This window comes from Equus quagga, chromosome 6, assembly GCF_021613505.1.
Source record: "Equus quagga isolate Etosha38 chromosome 6, UCLA_HA_Equagga_1.0, whole genome shotgun sequence".
Taxonomy (NCBI): domain Eukaryota; kingdom Metazoa; phylum Chordata; class Mammalia; order Perissodactyla; family Equidae; genus Equus; species Equus quagga.
The window spans coordinates 81545105-81564684 of NC_060272.1; the positions used below are offsets into that span (position 1 = coordinate 81545105).

The 19580-nt window shown below is 39.6% G+C and overlaps 1 protein-coding gene across 4 annotated transcripts in view; it reads right to left on the minus strand.

Annotated features, from left to right (window-relative positions):
* PARP4 (poly(ADP-ribose) polymerase family member 4) overlaps nt 1–19580 on the minus strand; it is a 129677-nt gene that overhangs the window by 67722 nt on the left and 42375 nt on the right. For all 4 annotated transcript variants that reach the window (XM_046664101.1, XM_046664099.1, XM_046664100.1 and 1 more), the window contains 2 exons: nt 5700–5831; nt 4551–4637 (listed from right to left, as the gene is read on the minus strand). In XM_046664101.1, coding sequence (XP_046520057.1) covers nt 4551–4637; nt 5700–5831 — 219 coding nt within the window. The remainder of the gene's footprint in view (nt 1–4550; nt 4638–5699; nt 5832–19580) is intronic.

Here is a 19580-nt window from a genome sequence, read left to right on the forward strand (position 1 = left end):
GATTTTAAAAATAATTTTTAAAAAAATCAAGCAAACAAATGGAGTTAGAGCATTCCAACCAGAAGAACAAGGGCCTCTGCAATGGCATCATGTTTTGGGGAACTACAAACACCTCAGGCTGATCGGGGTATGAAGTGGGAAGAAGAAAGTAGTGTGATGAGATTGAAGAAGTGGTAAGGCCATGCCTTGGAGGGTCTTCCACACCATACCAACGAGCCAAGGGGGTAACTACGGGCCCTACATTAAAGTAACGGTGATAGGAAAGGTGATGACATGGGCAGATTCCACAGATACTTAGTAGGAAACTTCAACAAACAATTAATTGGAAATGGGTAATGGAGGAGAGGGAAAGGAAGACATGAAGGATGATCCCAGTTCTCCCACTTGACTGACTGGGTAAATGGTGACGCCATTGTTGAGACAAGGAAAAGAGGAGGAGGAAGCAGTCTGGAGGGGAAGGGAACGAGATCAGCTTTAGACATCTTATCTAATAAGTATGTGGTTTTTAAAATACATACATATATATATATATATATTTTTTTTTATTTTTGGTGAAGAAGATTGGCCCTGAGCTAAGATCTGTTGCCAATCCTCCTTTTTTTGCTTGAGGAAGATTGTCGCTGAGCTAACATCTGTGCCCATCGTCCTCTATTTTATATATGGGACACCACCACAGTGTGGCTTGATGAATAGCGTGTGGTTCCACGCCTGGGATCTGAACCCCGGAACCCTGGGCCACCAAAGTGGAGTGTGCGATCTTAACCACTATGCCACTGGGCCAGCCCTTAAATATATTTTTATTTTTAATTACTGATTTATTTTAATGAACACTCCACTCTGTTTTTTTTGACCTGAGTTCAAAATGTATTAAATGAAAGATTAATTTATATACCAAAGGTGGGCCAATATAAATTTGTGTCTAGACATTTATACAGACTCTCTTCATTGTGCCTTAACCCAAGAATCTTACAGAGAAAAAAACCCATATAATTTTAAACTAAATTAGACTGAAGCTTCCTTAAGTCAACGTGCTAGCGACCTTTCCCTAGGTCTGGCAGCTCAGGTCCTTTTCTGCTTCCCCCTTTACCATTTAACACTTAAAGGAAGGTGCTCCAGGGCTGCATAATGCCAAGTCTGTCCCCATGCCATCTCAGGGACCCCCATGATGACTCCCAGAGGCCCACATCCAGTGCAGGCCTCTCTCCAGAGCTTCTGACCAAATTTCCAGCTGCCTCAGGGACCTGTCCCCTTTGGTCTCTTGAACTTGTCATCTCCTGCCCTCAAGACCTCCATACCCACATAGAACTGCTTCTCTCAAATCCCTACCTTGATGAACATCCACACCAGAACTGTCCAAGTGTCAGTTTTGACTCTTCTCTCTGCCACACCCTCCCACCCTCCAATCTTTAACCAGTACTGTGCATGTTCCCTCCCTAACATCTTTCACATCTTCTGTATCCTCTCCATTTCCACTGTCACTGTTTTAGTTCAGGCCCTCATTATACCTCTTGCCTAGATTACCACAACAGTCACCAACTGATCTCTATGATGGACTGCATGTTTGTGTCCTCCCAAAACTCCTATGTTGAAACCCTAACACCCAATGGGATGGCATTAGGAGGCGGGGCCTTTGGGAAGTAACTAGGTGTAGATGAGGTCATGAAGGTAGAGGCTGAATGATACAGTTAGAGTCCACATAAGAAGAGAAAGAGACTAGAGCTTCCTGTTGCTGCCCCATGAGGAAACCAGGAGGAGGGTCTTCACCAGACTCCAACCACGCTGGCACCATGATTTCGAACTTCCTAGCCTCCGAAGTGTGAGAAATCAATTCTTGTTAAAGTCACCCCATCTATGGTATTCTTGCTACAGCTGTCCAACCCAAGACAGTGTTCTGTGCCCCAAGGTGTCCCTCAGACCACTCCATCCTCCTCATTACCACCGAGTGTTCTTTCTCAAAGGCGAGTTTTACCAGCCAATCCAAAATACTTCTATTTCCCAAGGAACTCTGCTCTTTCGGATCTCTTACAGCCTGTGCAGACATGTTCCCTCTGCTTGCAAGGTCCTTACCTCTTACTTTGTCTGGGGAATTCCCACTTATCTTTTAAGACTGAGCTCAAGGGCCTTTGTCCTGGGGAAGTCTTCCCTGACTGTCCTCTGCCTCATGGTGCCACTACCACATTAAATACATGTCTCCGTGCTGCACGTGTTACCACACATCACACTGACTTGTTGAGTTGCTTACCACACGAGACCCTGAGCTCCACATGGGCCCATCTGTTAGTTTTCAGCCACTAGCATTCGGCACAGGTACTAATGTTGGTTTAGTTGTTGAACTAGAGAAAGTGGTGGTCAAAAAGTCACACTACAAGGGGTCCTTAGGACGACTGTTGTCCAGCATGTGGGAGCTGCAGGGAACCTCCGTGGGAGCACTCAGTGGCCTGACGGCGGTCACTGCAATACACTGAGCAGGAAAACAAGTCAGTCTTGTGTTGAAGGGAAACAGAGGAATGGTCCGCTGAGAGAAGAGATAAAGGGAGGGTCTGCTTTACTTTTTAGAGTAGATAGGGCAAGAAGAAAATGCAAGTAGCGAGGGAGAAATTGGAAATATAAGTGAGAGGAAATAATCGATGGAGCAAGTACTAGGAAAAAGTTATACGAGAAGGGATTAGCATTAGCAATAATCAGGGAGGAAAGGAGAGATGAAACTGAGGATATCATTTTTGAGTTGGAGGGAAGGAAAGCTAAAAGAATTTGTGATTTATAATCATTTTTACTTGAAATAACAAGAGGGGTCACCTATTGATAGTAGCAGAAATAGAGATAAGGTTGCTTCTTAAGGAGAACAATAAAAGATTGAAATAGCTGCTGCTGAGAATGAAACAGAGAGGCTAACAGGGGGCGAAGAAAAGGACTGTGGAGGAGCAGTAAGAGGACTCGCCACGGGGAGCAGTGTGGAGAGCACCACTCGCGGGTCTTCCTGCGAGACGTGCTTCTACCAACTTTACCCACGCTTCTGATATGATGTTTGTCATCTTAAGTATCCCCACACAACACTCAATGCCCTGGGTGTCTAAAGCCAACCGGCTAGTCTTCTGACAGTCAGGGACATTATATACATATGTAATATATATAACATAAAATATGTTACTATTTTTACATTATCACATATAATATTACACATGATGTATATATATGCTATATATAAGTATAATGTTCCCAACTATCAGAAGACTAACAAACAGATAATATGTATTTACATAATATATAAACATGCAATAATACATATATAACATATAATACTGATATAATTATTATATTTATTATACAATAATTACATACAATTATAGTATTTATTCTATATTTAATTCTATATTTTTATATATTATATTAACATTATTTACATATTACTGTATAATAATTATTATATGATTACTATATGTTATATTATTAACATCAAATATCATAGTATAAGAACAGCATAGTCACTGGAAGGCAAAATACATTCTAGGAGACCCAAAGGCTCTGGTTAGCAATGGTTCTGACCAGACTTTACCCATAGGTAATATCTTTTGTGAAGTCTGTTTTCCTGCGGACCATGCTTCTAGGGAACTATGTTAGCATCAAGGAGGAAACGCGCATGCCAAGTCATTTACGACAATAACCCCACCCTGGTAAGTGGCAGCCTGTGAAGTGAACGCCAGGCTTTTACACACGCGCTTTGGCTGGGGGGTGGCGTTATTAACTATTTAACAATGACCTCTTTCTTGCTTATTCCCATCCTGCAAATGGATACCTTAGATGTCAAAAGTAATAATCTATCCCTTAAATCTATGTTAGTATTTAATAATTCCCCCTCCAAACATCAAATTTTCACACTACTATGTCAACGTGTCATCCTCAGAGAGATATCTGAAGCACATGGCCTGTCTTTAAAAACAACTAAAACACTAGAGATACTGTTAGAAAGTGACTGAATGGAATCTGGCGTACACCAAAGGCACCAGAGGCACATTTAAAACATCTTATATTTAAGAAAAGAAATCCAGTGGACAGGATAGTTGTTCCTTCTTCCATATTCTCCACCTTCTATCCCTATGAAGGCAAACAATCAGAAAGGAAAGAACCTGGACCTATCCTAGGACCCTAGAGAAAACCCTCCCTGGGCTATGATTTGGTGACAATTGGACAAATTGTTAGGCAAGCTTAGCTCTAGGAAAATGTAAATATATTAGTCCTTGAGCAGAAGATGAAAATTATGTATCCCGAATGTTTTCCTTTTGTTGTCACTTCTGGGAAACTCAGTTCTCAATGACAGAAACAGCTCTTCTTATTTGTTTGGCAACATTGAGGCCATTTCCTTCTTTATTTAGATTAGTCAAATGGGTCTGACCAGCTTGACTTCCCATTGCTAACAGCAAGTGAAACTCTAGGGCCTAAAATAGCATAAATTATCCTAGTTTCTGGTATGAATTTCATATTTTACATCATTTTCCAACTCTTTCTGCCTTTCTAGTAAGTGCACCAGACCAATGGATGAGCAGCAAACCTACGGGTGCATCCTGATCCATCAAGTAAGCGCCGTGGCCTTGACTGATTGCAGCTCGGTATTCTCGGTGGGCTTTTTCCTTCTCCTCAATCTGGAAAATATTATTTTTATACCAGTCATAATATGAATAGTGATTTCAGACTTTAATAAGGAAAACCATCAATGTTTCTTAAAACCTAGGCAAAAACAGAAAACTAAGAGTCTAAGATGAATGAAAACATATAAAGTGATCACCAAAATGTACTTATCTAATAAGAATCTGAACCAGAAAAGACCAACTAAAGAGACTTCTTTTTAAGTTGGGACTAAAATATTTCAGAGTCAAAAGAGAAAAGAAAGTTTGATTGGGACTTATATGTTGAACAAAAAATTAATAAATTAAGTTTATCTCAAATTTAATAAAATGTGAATTATTATTGCAACTGTGGGTTAGCCAATTCCTTAGAATAAACAAAGAATGAATCAACTGTTATTTCTTTTGATACAATTTTTCCTAAAAAGTTACAAGAATAGCCTTCATTTCAGTTTGACTTTTACAGCAGGGTACAGAGAGTCAATCAATTTTTGCAAAAATATATAAGAGCCTCACTGATTTTCCAGTGTGCCTCTGTTAAACTTTTGACACTGAAATCACTCCTTTTTAATGTGCCTAGGCAAAGAATTTGCAAGTCACTGACCAATGAAAGCTGGACAGGTAGGGAGAGAAACCAGTCAATCAGGGAGGGATGTTTGAGTGGAGGCTAATTGTATAAGTGCTTGGTTCTTCAAAGAATATTTCAGGTGGGGCCAGCCCGGTGGCACACTGGTTAAGTTCATGCGGTCTGTTTCGGTGGCCCAGGGTTCGCAGTTTGGGACCCTGGGTGCAAACCTAGCACCACTCATCAAGCCACACTGTGGCGGCATCCCACGTAAAACAGAGGAAGACTGGCACAGATGTTAGCTCAGCAACAATCTTCCTTAAGCAAAAAGAGGAAGATTGGCAACAGATGTTAGCTTAGGGACAATCTTCTTCACAATAAAAAAGAATATTTTTGTTTTATAATAAGGCTGCTACTCAACTTTCTAGCTTGGAGACTCAGATAATGAAGCTTTGGGTAATTGGGAAACTGATTTTGAAACTAAAGAGCAGTCACAATGCATTTTCTCCCCTTACCTCTCCTACTATGTGTTTCCCATTGATGAATGCTTCAAAACCACACACAGCTGCCTTATCATCCAAAGGAAAAACGTATTTTGCCTCAATGGGCACAGGATTTTGATTTGTGTATGTCTGGAAAACAATGACCTGAAGGAGAATAAAATCCATTTATCAGATGAAACCATATGGGACAACACTTGCAGGAACAACTATTAATGAAAACTATTACGCATATTTTCTTTAAATTCCTTGAATTTTTATCTTGTCCCTCAAATTCCCAGCCCTAGCTTCAGGAGTTAGAGCAGCCTGTCATTGCCATGTAGAGTCCACGTCACAGGATAAAATGCATGTTTAGACAGTTCCTACATACCTGGCTGGAATAAAAGTCAGTAGAAGTATTACAAATACTGGCTTAACAGAAGCATCAGCTTTCATTAAGATGTTGAGAAAACAGCCCCTTTTATGTGTGGGCCTTGGTGTCACATGGGCATGTGGGCTCAGAGACTATTCCAGAAAAGTTCTTCTATCTGGTCTGCTTTCAGGTCTTGGCATTTCCTCATTTAGCTCTTTGTACACAGCCCTCTGGCAGCTTTCTCATCATCCTCATCTCTTACTGTCTGGCTGACTCCTGAATCACATCTTTCCCATGGCTATCTGCTGTCTCTATTGTTATCAGATTAAATTTTCTAAATGGACCATGTGTATCATATCACTCCCTGGCTCAGAAAAAGGCTGGAGTCTTTAAATACTTGAAAGATTTTTTAAAAAAACAAACAGATGTGTAATAAATAGAAAAATTTTACCATAATTATTACTTAACCAAAATTATTACATAGCCATAATAAGGCAAAAATATTTAATCATTTGTAATCAATAATCTCTGAGAAGAGATTGAAGTGAAAATTTTAAAAAAAGCAAACCAAATTCCAAAAAGCTGCTCACAACTGAATTTACTGTAAGCTGGCTGCCCCCAGGGTGTGTGAGGCACCAGATAAAAATTTTTAAGGGGCATCTGTCTATTTGAACAATTTGCGTGTCCCCAAATCACCTGGTCACTACCCTCCAGGAGACCCAATCTCTTGTAATTCTGTAAATGAAGGCCTTGCTGACTGGTGGCTACCCATTCGCCAGGCAGTTCCCCTGGAACAGGGGACTGGCCCTGGCCCAAGATGATCCCATAGGCTCAAATCCTAGAGTTTCCTGGGTGTCTGGAAACTCTAGAAGGTCGGAGACAGCATCTGGCAGAGGAGAAGTGGGTTTGGAGCCAAGCAGATTACTGGCTGGGAGATGTCACACACTTTCCTCGTGCACGGAACTCCCTCCCTTCCTCTCTTAGATATCCACAGTTTTACCAAACCCCTCAAAGGCACATAGGCTCAACTTGCAACTGATGAGTAGGCTCATCACTTAATTGTATTTTGGTTCAGGCTAATGTCTTCATCCTACTCTGTCCATGTCCTGCGTACATGTACTTCGCAGGTCTGTCTTTGCACATGAGTTCCCAGAGGTCAGGCCTATGTCAGCTTCATTCTCTTTGCACACCACATTGTATGACTGGGCACTCGGAAAGTAAGAAATTTTAGATGATGATAAAAGTACTTTTACTCGGATTTAGAAGAGAATACACTGTATAAATTTTTGACATCCTAATTTTTCTCCTTCAAACAAAACCATTATTTTAGTTTAGCTGTTAAACTAAAACCATTAAACTCATTCCAAGAACAGTGAAACGTGTGAAACGTGTGAGCCAAGAACATACAAATTCCCTGCTGCGGGGCCTCCACTTGGACACTCAGGTCAATCCACAGGCCAGCGGGCTAATCACAAATTAGTGCAAAATTCACTGCTAAATCACAACTTAGTTTGTGGATAAACTTCCCCACTGAAAAAGCCTCATCAGGTTTGACATATCAAATGGTGAAAATGGCCTAATGCAAAGTGACATACAGAGGACACACGCCTCTCCTTGAACACAGCCATCGTCTGTTCACATCCACTGGATGAGAAAATATCCTGGGTCCTGTACATTCAATATACCTAATAGTTGGAACACTGTGGGCAGATGCTATTATTTCTATTTTACAGATGAGGAAACTGAGACACAAAAAGGTTAAATAACTCCCCAAAGCTAACAGAGCTAGAAAGGAATTAGCAAGGATTCAAAGCTAAGCCTTTCAAACTCCAAATCCTTTGCTTTATACAATCCATACCACACTGCACTACAGCACAGTGGTTAATTAGGAACCTGGACTCTACAACAAGAATGATCTGAGCCCAAATTTGTGCTTTATCATACTGTTTAATGTCTCTGAGCATCAGCTTCCTCATCTAAACAATGGGCATAATCATAGCACTTACTTCATAGAATTTTGGGGAGAATTAAATACAGCACATGAAAAACTCAACCTAGGACCTGATTCATAGGAAGTGGTAACCACTGTGGTCACAGCTCCTAAATGGCTCCAAAAAGATTAGCATATGTACATCATCTCCCATGCGTCAACATCTGGGTCTTCCCAAAGTCTATGATGTTCCCCTAAGGTACTTCAGGGATGTGAGTACGGATCAGATTGGACCCAGGGGTAGTGGTCAGATACATCCAAATTTGTATAAATACCATGAGTGTGATAAGAAATTTTTACATACTGAGGTATATGGTGTAGCTATTCTGAATTAAACCTGATTTAGCTTAAACTAAAGCAACCTGATTTATGGCCTATCAAACATACACTGTACATCTGCTTTAACCATTAAAGCAAAGAATGCATTAACCATTATCTCAAAGTCAAAGAATGCATATTTTCTTTCCTACAACCCCAGTATCGGTAATGCCACTATCAGTCCTCCTGAAGATAAGCTTCCTTTCCCCAACATTAGGGTCATGTTGACCTGCTAATCTGTGACTAAACATCTCTGAAACTTTGATGAATATGTATCTTGAATACATATTCAGGATGAATACGTATGTTCTTTGTTCTAAAAAGGTATAAAACTTTCCTGAAAACCATGCTTCTCTGGAGTAATTTCTTCCTTTGTTAAGGCTTCTCTCCTAGGTTATTATAATCCTCAACTTGGCTTAAATAAAATTCACCTTCTCTCTCTTATCTATAGAACAGTTATTGGTTATTTGCACTGACATTTCTTGGTGTACTCAGTAGGATTTCAGAGGAACTTACTGAGACCACCTGGAATCTACTTTGAACTGACACTTGGGACCAGCACGGGCCGAGTGGGCCCCCCAACTTCACTGTACTCTTCAGGCACCTGGGTCACAGATCCTGACCTTCGCTTGAGCTGTTGAAGTCATAAGACTAGGCATCCTAAGAGGGCACCAGTACACATTCTAGGTAAGAGGAACCTAGGGGGAATTCCTAGGCCAGGGGAGCTTAGGAGGAACTTTGGAGTGAATGTGCAGGCTGACCTTTTTACTTTGGCTTTAAATTGGAAAGAATTGTGTCTACAAAGTCTGAACAAACTGTTTAATAGCAAAATGAGAGACAACTTGTTCAGCTCTGAAGAGAAAAGACACAGCTCTTTCCAGCCATAAGGTGTTCTCAGGCGACTGAGAACCTAGTGAGAGTGTCTGAGGCTGAGCCTCATGACGTGCAGTGGTCTCACAGGGAATTCCATCACGATACCCAGGGCTGAGCAAATGAGGATTGGTCATTTAGTGCTCCGAGTCCCCATGGTAGTTTTAGACCTTTGGTGGGAGAAACTGAGACACGTGAGAGTGTTCATGGCCTTACAGGAAGTGGCACTCACAAGCAGCATACTTCTGACCACTACACTGCCCTCAGAAATTGTTCAGACTTTATAGTAAAAGCCGACCAGTTCCTGAATGGGCAGCCTCCCCTAGAACTCTGGCTGGCTTCAGGTACAATATGTATGGAGCTGATACCTGCAAGTGCTAAGAAAATGGGGATAACCCTAAATGGCTGGATCTTTGAATCAAGATAACCCAGGATAATTTAAAATTACAATAGCCATTTTGGGGCTCCTTTGAGTTTCCAAAACTTGTCTTTTTGTGCACTAGATTTAAGAGCCTCAGAACAGACATACTAAATGCAATCTTTAATCTCTAAAGAGTCAAGTGGGCCACCTTCCAGCACAACTGCTCCAAAACTAAAGGTTCGGGAAGCTGTAAATATTTATGAAGAACAGCAAAATCCCACTAAGCTTGTTTCATGTCCTGAGAGTTTGGCTTGATAATCGTTAGGTTCAGGACCCCAAAATATGGTCAGACAAAAATGCAGCCACACCCCATTTACAGTCAGACAGAAATGCGGGTTGAACTCCATCGGTGGCTAGGGTCCTATCAAACTGCCACCAGCCTCAGGGTAGTTACACTGGCCATTAGAAGGAACATTCCAATTAGAGAGGATCATTTAAGAAGTATACTTAAAAGCAAAGGCTTCAAAATTCCAAAATAACCTTATCGAAAGTTTTGTTGCAAAAAGCTAATAAAAAATTAAGTTATAGTTTTACAGACACCCCCATAATCTACCTTTGAAGGAGGGTTGAATAGGAGCCCCTCCCAGAGTTAACAAGACTCTGAGAGATTTTTTTGGAAATTGCTACATTATTCCCTTAAACAGTCAAGGGGCAACTAAAATTAAAACTTAATGGAGTTTGGGTTGGCCCCGTGGAGGAGAGGTTGAGTTCGTGAACTCCACTTTGGTGGCCCAGGGTTTTGCCGGTTTGGATCCTGGGCGTGGATGTGACACCACTCATCAGGCCACGCTGAGGTGGCATCCCACATGCCACAGCTAGAAGGACCTACAACTAGAATATACAACTATGTACTGGGGGGCTTTGGGGAGAAGCAGAAGAAAAAGAAAAGATTGGCAACAGATGTTAGCTCAGGTGCCAATCTTTAAAAAAAAAATTAATGGAGTTGTTTAATGCTGCCAGGAAGAGTTACTATTTGTGACAGCTGAAACCTGACAAGATATTTGAAAGGATTTAGCAACTTATGATCAGAAATTTGGCCAAATTGGAAGCTGATATTCAAAGCCTGATAGGAATCTTTTTTTAGGCCTTATTCCCTAAGTTAAGATAAAACTATGTACCCAGAGAGAAAGAAGCAAATTACGGATAATGTAATTGGATGTGCATGTCAGTCCTTTGCTAAGTAACTAACCTCCCCTGTTTATCTCAAAAACTTGTAACCTCTTCAGAGCTATTATCTAGACCATCCCAGATTCCTAAGACTGAAGAAAAAAAGGGGAAAAGAAGCTTTTTAAGATGCGAACTGCTATGGAAGCACCCCTGCCCAAAAATCTAAGGAAAATTTTAAAAACAGAGGTTATAAAATCTTTGCATCTATCTGTGCATTTATATGTGTCTATATATGTACATTACAAATATGTGACATTTTTCTACCTCCAGATGGTATTATTAAGACTAGTTTATAAGAGAGCTCTATCCAACTAGCTTAAAGTAAGTGCTTACATAAATTACTTCTAAATAAAAAAAACAAATTAACCCAAATGAATTTCAGGATCGTGTGATCTAGGAAAATATTCAGTATTAAACGTTTTGTGCAACGCTGAGAAATTTTCTCTTAAGAAGCATATGTTTCTAGACAGTATTTGTGAGCCTTCCAATACACAGGATGCTAATGGAAAAGAATAAGGAAGACAACTCTGTATACAAGAAAAATAAGATGTATGCTTGGAGGTTTTTATTTGTTTGTTTTGTTAAGAAAGGTAAATTTGTCCTAAAGTACTAGAAGGAGGGGAGACATGGGACAAATTCTGAACACAAAAAAAAGAAAGTTATAGAAGGTTTGTGAAAGAAGCTTGAGGAAAGAATTTTGTGCATGGTCAAGTTGGCTAAGATTAAAATAAATTTAATTAAGTGAAGAACTTTTAATAACAAAAGTAAGCTGGTATAAAAATTAGAATTTGGTTCTCTCTCTGTTAAAGGATAATTTTCCTGGACTTCTAGTCTGCTTATGAAAGGTTTTCCCTTCACCTTTGAGTAAGCTTACCTAAAAGGCAAGGATGTTATGTTTTGTCAAAATAATTTCCTATGTTCAAAAAGCTGAAGTATCTCTGTTAACAGAGCTAAGGTTTTTTGAAAACTTTTTAACTCTCTATGATTGCCTTTTAACATCTTCTGTTGTTTCACAGTGACCTATGATGCCATGTGACCAAGTGTTTTAAAACCTTCTGATATTTTTGACAAACCACCAAAATTCAAATCCTAAATAAAGTCTTTCTTTTGACCTAAAAGTAACTTTGAGAATTTCCAGCAGGACCCTGGGACTTCTCAAAGGATTTGTTTTCTCTTCCTATAAGGAGGAGATACTAAACTAATTAGGTTTATTTGGTATATTAAATAGCATGGGAAGCATTTTCAAGTGAATGATGATAAACCTTCTTAGGTTATATTGTGTGGATAAATGTTATTTATATAAGTGTCCTAAAAATTATATAAAATTCCTGAAAATCTGATATGTCCTGGTGTAACTCTAGTTATTATCTTAAAATGTTATAACCAAATTTCCTTTTCAATTGCATTATAATGTTAAGTCTTTTGTCATTTATAGATAGCTATTGTTTTACTCATATGCTTTTACAAATATGTTTCATCTTAAGAGAAATTCATGGCAAAGACTCTGATATTTACTTCACCATACACATTTCTGATGAACTTATTACAGAACTCTAATGGAGAAACTGACAGCTTCATAAAACCGCTAACAAAAGAACAATTGAGGGGATTTCTAGGACTGACCGGATACTGCAGGAATGGGGTGCCTAACTTTTCACTCGTTGCTCAACCTTTGTATATATCACTTAAGTCTGACCAGTCTGATTTGATTGAATGGACCCTGCTTGCAGCACCACAGGAGGAAAACGATCACTACTGCATTTTATTAACAGGGTACCTTCTTATCCCTAGAAGTGACCTGTTACAAGAGACTCCTACTGCTAATGCTGATCTAATGTAGTTTACAGATGGGTCCTATTTAAAGATGAGCAGGGACATTACCAGGCTGGATACGCAATAACATACACAGTAGACATAATTGAAAGCTCTTATTTCCCAGGAATAAAATCAGCACAGCAGGCCAAATTAATTGCCTTAACTCAAGCTTGTCAACTGGCTAAGGATCAGATAGCTAAGTTTATACTGACAATTGCTATGCCTTTGGAGTGGCACACAACTTTGGAATGCTATGGAAACAATGAGGGTTCTTAATCTCTGCAGGACAACCTACAAAAAAATGGGAAACAGGCTGCAGAATTGTTAAATGCTATACAACTACCAAAATAATTAGCAATTATTAAAATACTAGGGCATTCCAAATCTGACTGTTTTGCTGATGCTGCTGCCAAGCAGGCAGCTTTAACTACTCATTTTGTCCAGCCTTGAGAATGCCCACTGCTCTCTGTTAACCCTGCTAACCCAGTGAAAGATTTCCTTCAACAGGCTCAGGGAATCACCACAAAACAGAAACAAATATGGCCACAAAAAGGGGGACTTCACCACACAAACATGGTTTGGACCTGATTAGAAAAAAAACCCTATAGTGCCGGTTGGAGTGCAATTGCTGTTACTTCAACATGCACATCCTTTAACTCACTGGGCACCTGAAGAGATGATTTTAGGGGGAAAACAATATTTTAGAAAGCTTTCTCCCACAGCAGCTCATAAAGCATATGCTTGTTATGCCATATGCCCTAAATATAATCTTGGGAAACCACTTCCTGAGTCACAAGGTCACTTTCCCCTTCCTAAGGGACCCTTTAGGGTCTGGCAGCTGGCCTTTGTTCAAATATATCTTAGTAATGATTCATATGTTTTCACATTGGGTTGAGGCCTTTCCTTGCAGAAGAGCAATGGCTTTTAACAGTAGGTAAATTGTTATTGGAAAGGATAATTCCTGTTTGGTGGATTCCTACCAAGTTACAAAGTGGCTGGGGAACTCATTTCACTGGACCAGTAATTAAATCTTTCCGTGACACTGGCCACTAAGGCAGCACTTTCACTGTGCTTACCATCCCCAGTCCTCAGGATTAGTGAAAAGAAGGAATGTCACTATCAAAACTCAATTGGCAAAGCTTTCAGAAGCATTTAATCTCTCATGGCCAAAAGCTCTTCCACTAGTACTTCTCAATCTTAGATCTACACTGTTTGGTAAACATCGGCTGTCTACTTTACAGATAATAACAGGACGGTCTATGGAATTAGATGAGGAAATGTATGAACCAACTGTGCCCAAGGGAGATACATTACATTATTGTCAAGATCTTATTAAGGCACCTTAAAAGAAATGAACGGTTGGTAGCTGATTCCTTTCACAGCGAGCTCCCAGGAGATGAAGACCTTAAGGATCATGGACTACAACCTGGAAATTTTGTTTACTGGAAGAGGCATCAAATAAAAGACTGTTTGCAGCACCATTGGAAAGGACCATATCAGGTACTTTTAACCAATCCATGCACTGCAAAATTAAAGGGCATAGACTCATGGATCCACACTTAAAAAGGCTCCTCAGCCTGAGTGGATTTCAACTCCTGTTTCTAACGCCCGACTTTGACCAAGACAAATACCTCGAAACCAGAATGAGAATAAATTTATTACCATTGTTACTATATCTGTTCTATAATTGTTATAAACAATGTAATCATAAGAAGTCACGTAAAAGCACATGTACAATGTTTGTGTGACAATCTAAAAATAACTGACAAATTATATGACCTATGAAATGCTTCCCCTGTCTATATATACCTCTCTGCTTATCCATTATATCCATCTATTGCCCCCACAATGTGGATAACTGAGCAAATCAATGAAATAAAAACCTAGCACCTAGGGACATGACGGACCCAGAGCAGGCAGCAACTACCCTGGCACCAAGGGACAATATTTTGACCGTCAATGCTTTCTACTGAAAGATTATCGATCAAATGGAGAAAATTATAAGAAATTTTCATATACTGAGGTATATGGGATGGCTATTCTGGATTAAACCTTATTCAGCTTGAACTAAGGAAGCCTGATTTATGGCCTATCAAACATACATTGTACATCTGCTTTAACCACTAAAGTAAAGAATGCATTAAACATTATCTCAAAGTCAAAGAATGCACTCTTTGATGATAAGGAGGCATATTTTCTTTCTTACACACCAGTATCGGTGCCAGTACCGGGAATGCTGGTATCAGTACTCCTGAAGGTAAGTTTCCTTTCCTGGACATCAGGTCATGTTAACCTGCTAATTTGCAACTGAATACCTCTTTGAAACTTAGATGAATATGTATCCTGAGTATGTCTGATCTATGTTCTTTGTTCTAAAAAGGTGTAAAACTGTACTGAAAACCATGCTTCTCTGGAGCACTTACTTCCTTTGTGAAGGCTTCTCTCCCAGGTTATAATCCTCAGGTTGGCTCAAATAAAATTCACCTTATCTCTCTTATCCATAGAATGGCTACTGGTTATTTGTGTCTACAGGTAGCATGCTCTTTCCCACCCCATCCCATCCCATCTTCCCAGCTTAAGGTGATTTCCCACTGAAGGGATAGGAATATCACAATCTTACTTTCCTAAGATGACTTTATAGTTATTGAAAGCAACCTTTAGTGTTAGAAGCCAACGATGAGGTCAAATCTTAGAAAACAAATTCAGTTTTAGAATACTGAGAACTTTCCAAGCTTCACCACATCTGGCCACCTACCCGAATGTGTGCCCATGACCTCTACCTACCCAATGTGTGCCCATGACCTCCACTTTCCATCTCGTGACCATGGATGAACTAGCTGCAAGCTTCTGGCTGGGGCCAAGCACTGCACCTAAGGATTGGCTCCCATCCTCTCCCACCTACAAAAGGATCCATCTCCAGCAAATCCCCCCTGTGATATTGTGATTTATAATAGGAAATATATATTTGGTCTTAGAATCCATTTCTGGCACGAGAGCTCCTAAAACCCTTGGAATGTCCTAAGTGATAGGAACAATGTAGGTGTCTTTTAATATTCTCTTTCCACGATACCTGAGTTTATGTTAATGAGGTGATTTTTGGAAAGCACCTAAGGATGGGGGCTTGTTGCCAGGAGAATCAACAAAGTGACTAGAGGGGTTGGAACTTCCAGCCCCATCCTCTGACCTCAGGGGAGGGGAGAGGGGTTGGACATTGAGCTCAATCACCAGTGACCAATGATTTAATCAAACATGCCAACGTAATGAAGCCTCCATAAAAACCCAAAAGGACAGGATTCAGAGAGCTTCCAGGCTGGTGAACACATGAAGATATGGGGGAGAGTGGCATGCCCAGATAGCATGGAAGCTCTGCATCCCTTCCCACATCCACTGCCCTGTGCATCTCTCCCAACCGGTTGTTCCTGAGTTATATTCTTTTAGAATAAACCAGTGATCTAGTAAGTAAAATGTTTCTCTGAGTTCTGTGAGTCACTCTAGCAAATTAGTCAAACCCAAGAAGGGGGCTGTTGGAACCTCTGATCTATAGCCAGTCAGTCAGAAGCACAGGTAACAGCCTGGGACCTGTGCCTGGCATCTGAAGTGGTGAGGAGTAGAGCAGTCTTGTGGGACTGAGCCCTGAACCTGCAGGATTTGATGCTATCTCCAGGTAGATAGTGTCAGAACTGAGTTAACTGCTTGGTGGTGTGAACACACACACATATTGTACTCTCTTTACTGGATCATCAGTTTTTCTCTCTTGCACTGGCTCACATATATGTTATGATTTCTCACATCTCAAAAGAAAAAAGAAAACACTCTGACCCTATTTCTCTTCAGCTACTGTCCCATTTTCTCTCCTCTGTCTCCAAACTCTTTCCTTCCATTCTCTCTTTTCATTTTTTATTTTTTTATTTTTTTTAAATTAAAAAAAAAATTTTTTATTAAGATTATGATAGATTACAACCTTGTGAGATTTCAGTTGTACATTATTGTTAGTAATGTTGTGGGTACACCACTTCACCCTTTGTGCCCTCCCCCCACCCCTTTTCCCTGGTAACCACCGATCAGTTCTCCATGTCTATGCGTTAACTTCCACCTATAAGTGGGGTAATACAGAGTTCGTCTTTCTCTGTCTGGCTTATTTCGCTCAACATAATACCCTCAAGGTCCATCCATGTTGATGCGAATGGAAAAATTTGGTCCTTTTTATGGCTGAGTAGTATTCCATTGTGTATATATACCATATCTTCTTTATCCAGTCATCAGTTTCTGGGCATTTAGGTTGGTTCCACGTCTTGGCTATTGTAAATAATGCTGCGATGAACATAGGGGTGCATGGCATTCTTGGAATTGCTGATTTCAGGTTCTTAGGATAGATACCCAGTAGTGGGATAGCTGGGTCATAGGGTATTTCTATTTTTACCTTTTTGAGAAATCTCCATACTGTTTTCCATAGTGGCTGCACCAGTTTGCATTCCCACCAACTGTGTATGAGGGTTCCTTTTTCTCCACAACCTCTCCAACATTTGTCACTTTTGGTTTTGGATATTTTTGCCAATCTAACGGGTGTAAGCTGATATCTTAGTGTAGTTTTGATTTCCATTTCCCTGATGATTACTGATGATGAACATCTTTTCATGTGTCTATTGGCCATACTTATATCTTCTTTGGAGAAATGTTTGTTCATGTCCTCTGCCCATTTTTTGATTGGGTTGTTTGTTTTTTTTGTTGTTAAGCTGTGTGAGTTCTTTGTATATTATGGATATTAATCCTTTGTCGGATATGTAGCTTGTAAATATTTTTTCCCAATTAGTGGGCTGTTTTTTTGTTTCAATCCTGTTTTCCCTTGCCTTGAAGAAACTCTTTAGTCTGATGAAGTCCCATTTGTTTATTCTTTCTATTGTTTCCCTCATCTGAGGAGTTATAGTGTCCGAAAAGATTCTTTTGAAACTGATGTCAAAGAGTGTACTGCCTATATTCTCTTCTAGAAGACTTATTGTTTCAGGCCTAATCTTTAGGTCTTTAATGCATTTTGAGTTTATTTTTGTGAATGGTGAAAAAGAATGGTCAATTTTCATTCTTTTACATGTGGCTGTCCAGTTTTCCCAGCACCATTTGTTGAAGAGACTTTCTTTTCTCCATTGTGTGCCCTCAACTCCTTTGTCAAAGATTAGCTGTCCATAGATGTGTGGTTTTATCTCTGGGCTTTCAATTCTGTTCCACTGATCTGTGCACCTGTTCTTGTACCAGTACCATGCTGTTTTGATGACTGTAGCTTTGTAGTATGTTTTGAAATCAGAGATTGTGATTCCTCGGGCTTTGTTTTTCTTACTCAGGATTGCTTTAGCAATTCGTGGTCTTTTGTTGCCCCATATGAATTTTAGGATTCTTTGCTCAATTTCTGTAAAGAATGTCCTTGGGATTCTGATTGGGATAGCACTGAATCTGTAGATTGCTTTAGGTAGTATGGACATTTTAACTATGTTTATTCTTCCAATCCATGTGCATGGAATGTCTTTCCATCTCTTTATGTCGTCATCAATTTCTTTCAAGAAAGTCTTGTAGTTTTCATTGTATAAATCTTTCACTTCCTTGGTTAAATTTATCCCAAGGTATTTTATTCTTTTCATTGCGATTGTGAATGGGAATGAGTTCTTGAGTTCTTTTTCTGTTGGTTCATTGTTAGTGTATAGAAATGCTACTGATTTATGTATGTTGATTTTATACCCTGCAACTTTGCTGTAGCTGTTGATTGTTTCTAATAGTTTTCCTATGGATTCTTTGGGGTTTTGTATACATAAGATCATGTTGTCTGCAAACAGCAAGAGTTTTACTTCTTCATTGCCTGTTTGGATTCCTTTTATTTCCTTTTCCTGCTGAATTGCTCTGGCCAACACCTCCAGTACTATGTTGAATAGGATTGGTGAAAGTGGGCACCCTTGTCTTGTTCCTGTCCTCAGAGGGATGGCTTTCAGTTTTTGTCCGTTGAGTATGATGTTGGCTATGGGTTTGTCATATATGGCCTTTATTATGTTGAGGTACTTTCCTTCTATACCCATTTTATTGAGGGTTTTTATCATAAATGGGTGTTGGATCTTGTCGAATGCTTTCTCTGCATCTATTGAGATGATCATGTGGTTTTTATTTCTCATTTTGTTAGTGTAGTGTATCACGTTGATTGACTTGCGGATATTGAACCATCCCTGTGTCCCTGGTATAAATCCCACTTGATCATGGTGTATAATCTTTTTGATGTATTGCTGTATTCGGTTTGCCAGAATTTTGTTGAGGATTTTTGCATCTATGTTCATCAGTGATATCGGCCTGTAGTTCTCCTTCTTTGTGTTGTCCTTGTCAGGTCTGGGGATCAGAGTGATGTTGGCTTCATAGAATGTGTTAGGGAGTACTCCATCTTCCTCAATTTTCTGCAATAGTTTGAGAAGGATAGGTATTAAATCTTCTTTGAATGTTTGGTAGAATTCTCCAGAGAAGCCGTCTGGTCCTGGACTCTTATTTTTGGGGAGGTTTTTGATTACTGTTTCTATTTCTTTACTTGTGATTGGCCTATTCAGATTCTCCATTTCTTCCTGGTTCAGTATGGGGAGGTTGTAAGAGTCCAGGAATTTGTCCATTTCTTCTAGGTTGTTCAATTTGTTGGCATATAGTTTTTCATAGTATTCTCTTATGATCCCTTGTATTTCTTTGCTATCTGTTGTGATTTCTCCTCTCTCATTCCTAATTTTATTTATTTGAGATTTCTTGGTGAGTCTGGCCAAGGGTTTGTCGATTTTGTTAAGTTTTGCAAAGAACCAACTCTTTGTTTCATTGATCCTTTCTACTGTCTTTTTAGTTTCAATATCGTTTATTTCTGCTCTTATTTTTATTATTTCCCTCCTTCTACTGACTCTGGGCTTTGTTTGTTCTTCTTTTTCTAATTCTGTTAGGCGTCGTTTGAGGTTGCTTATG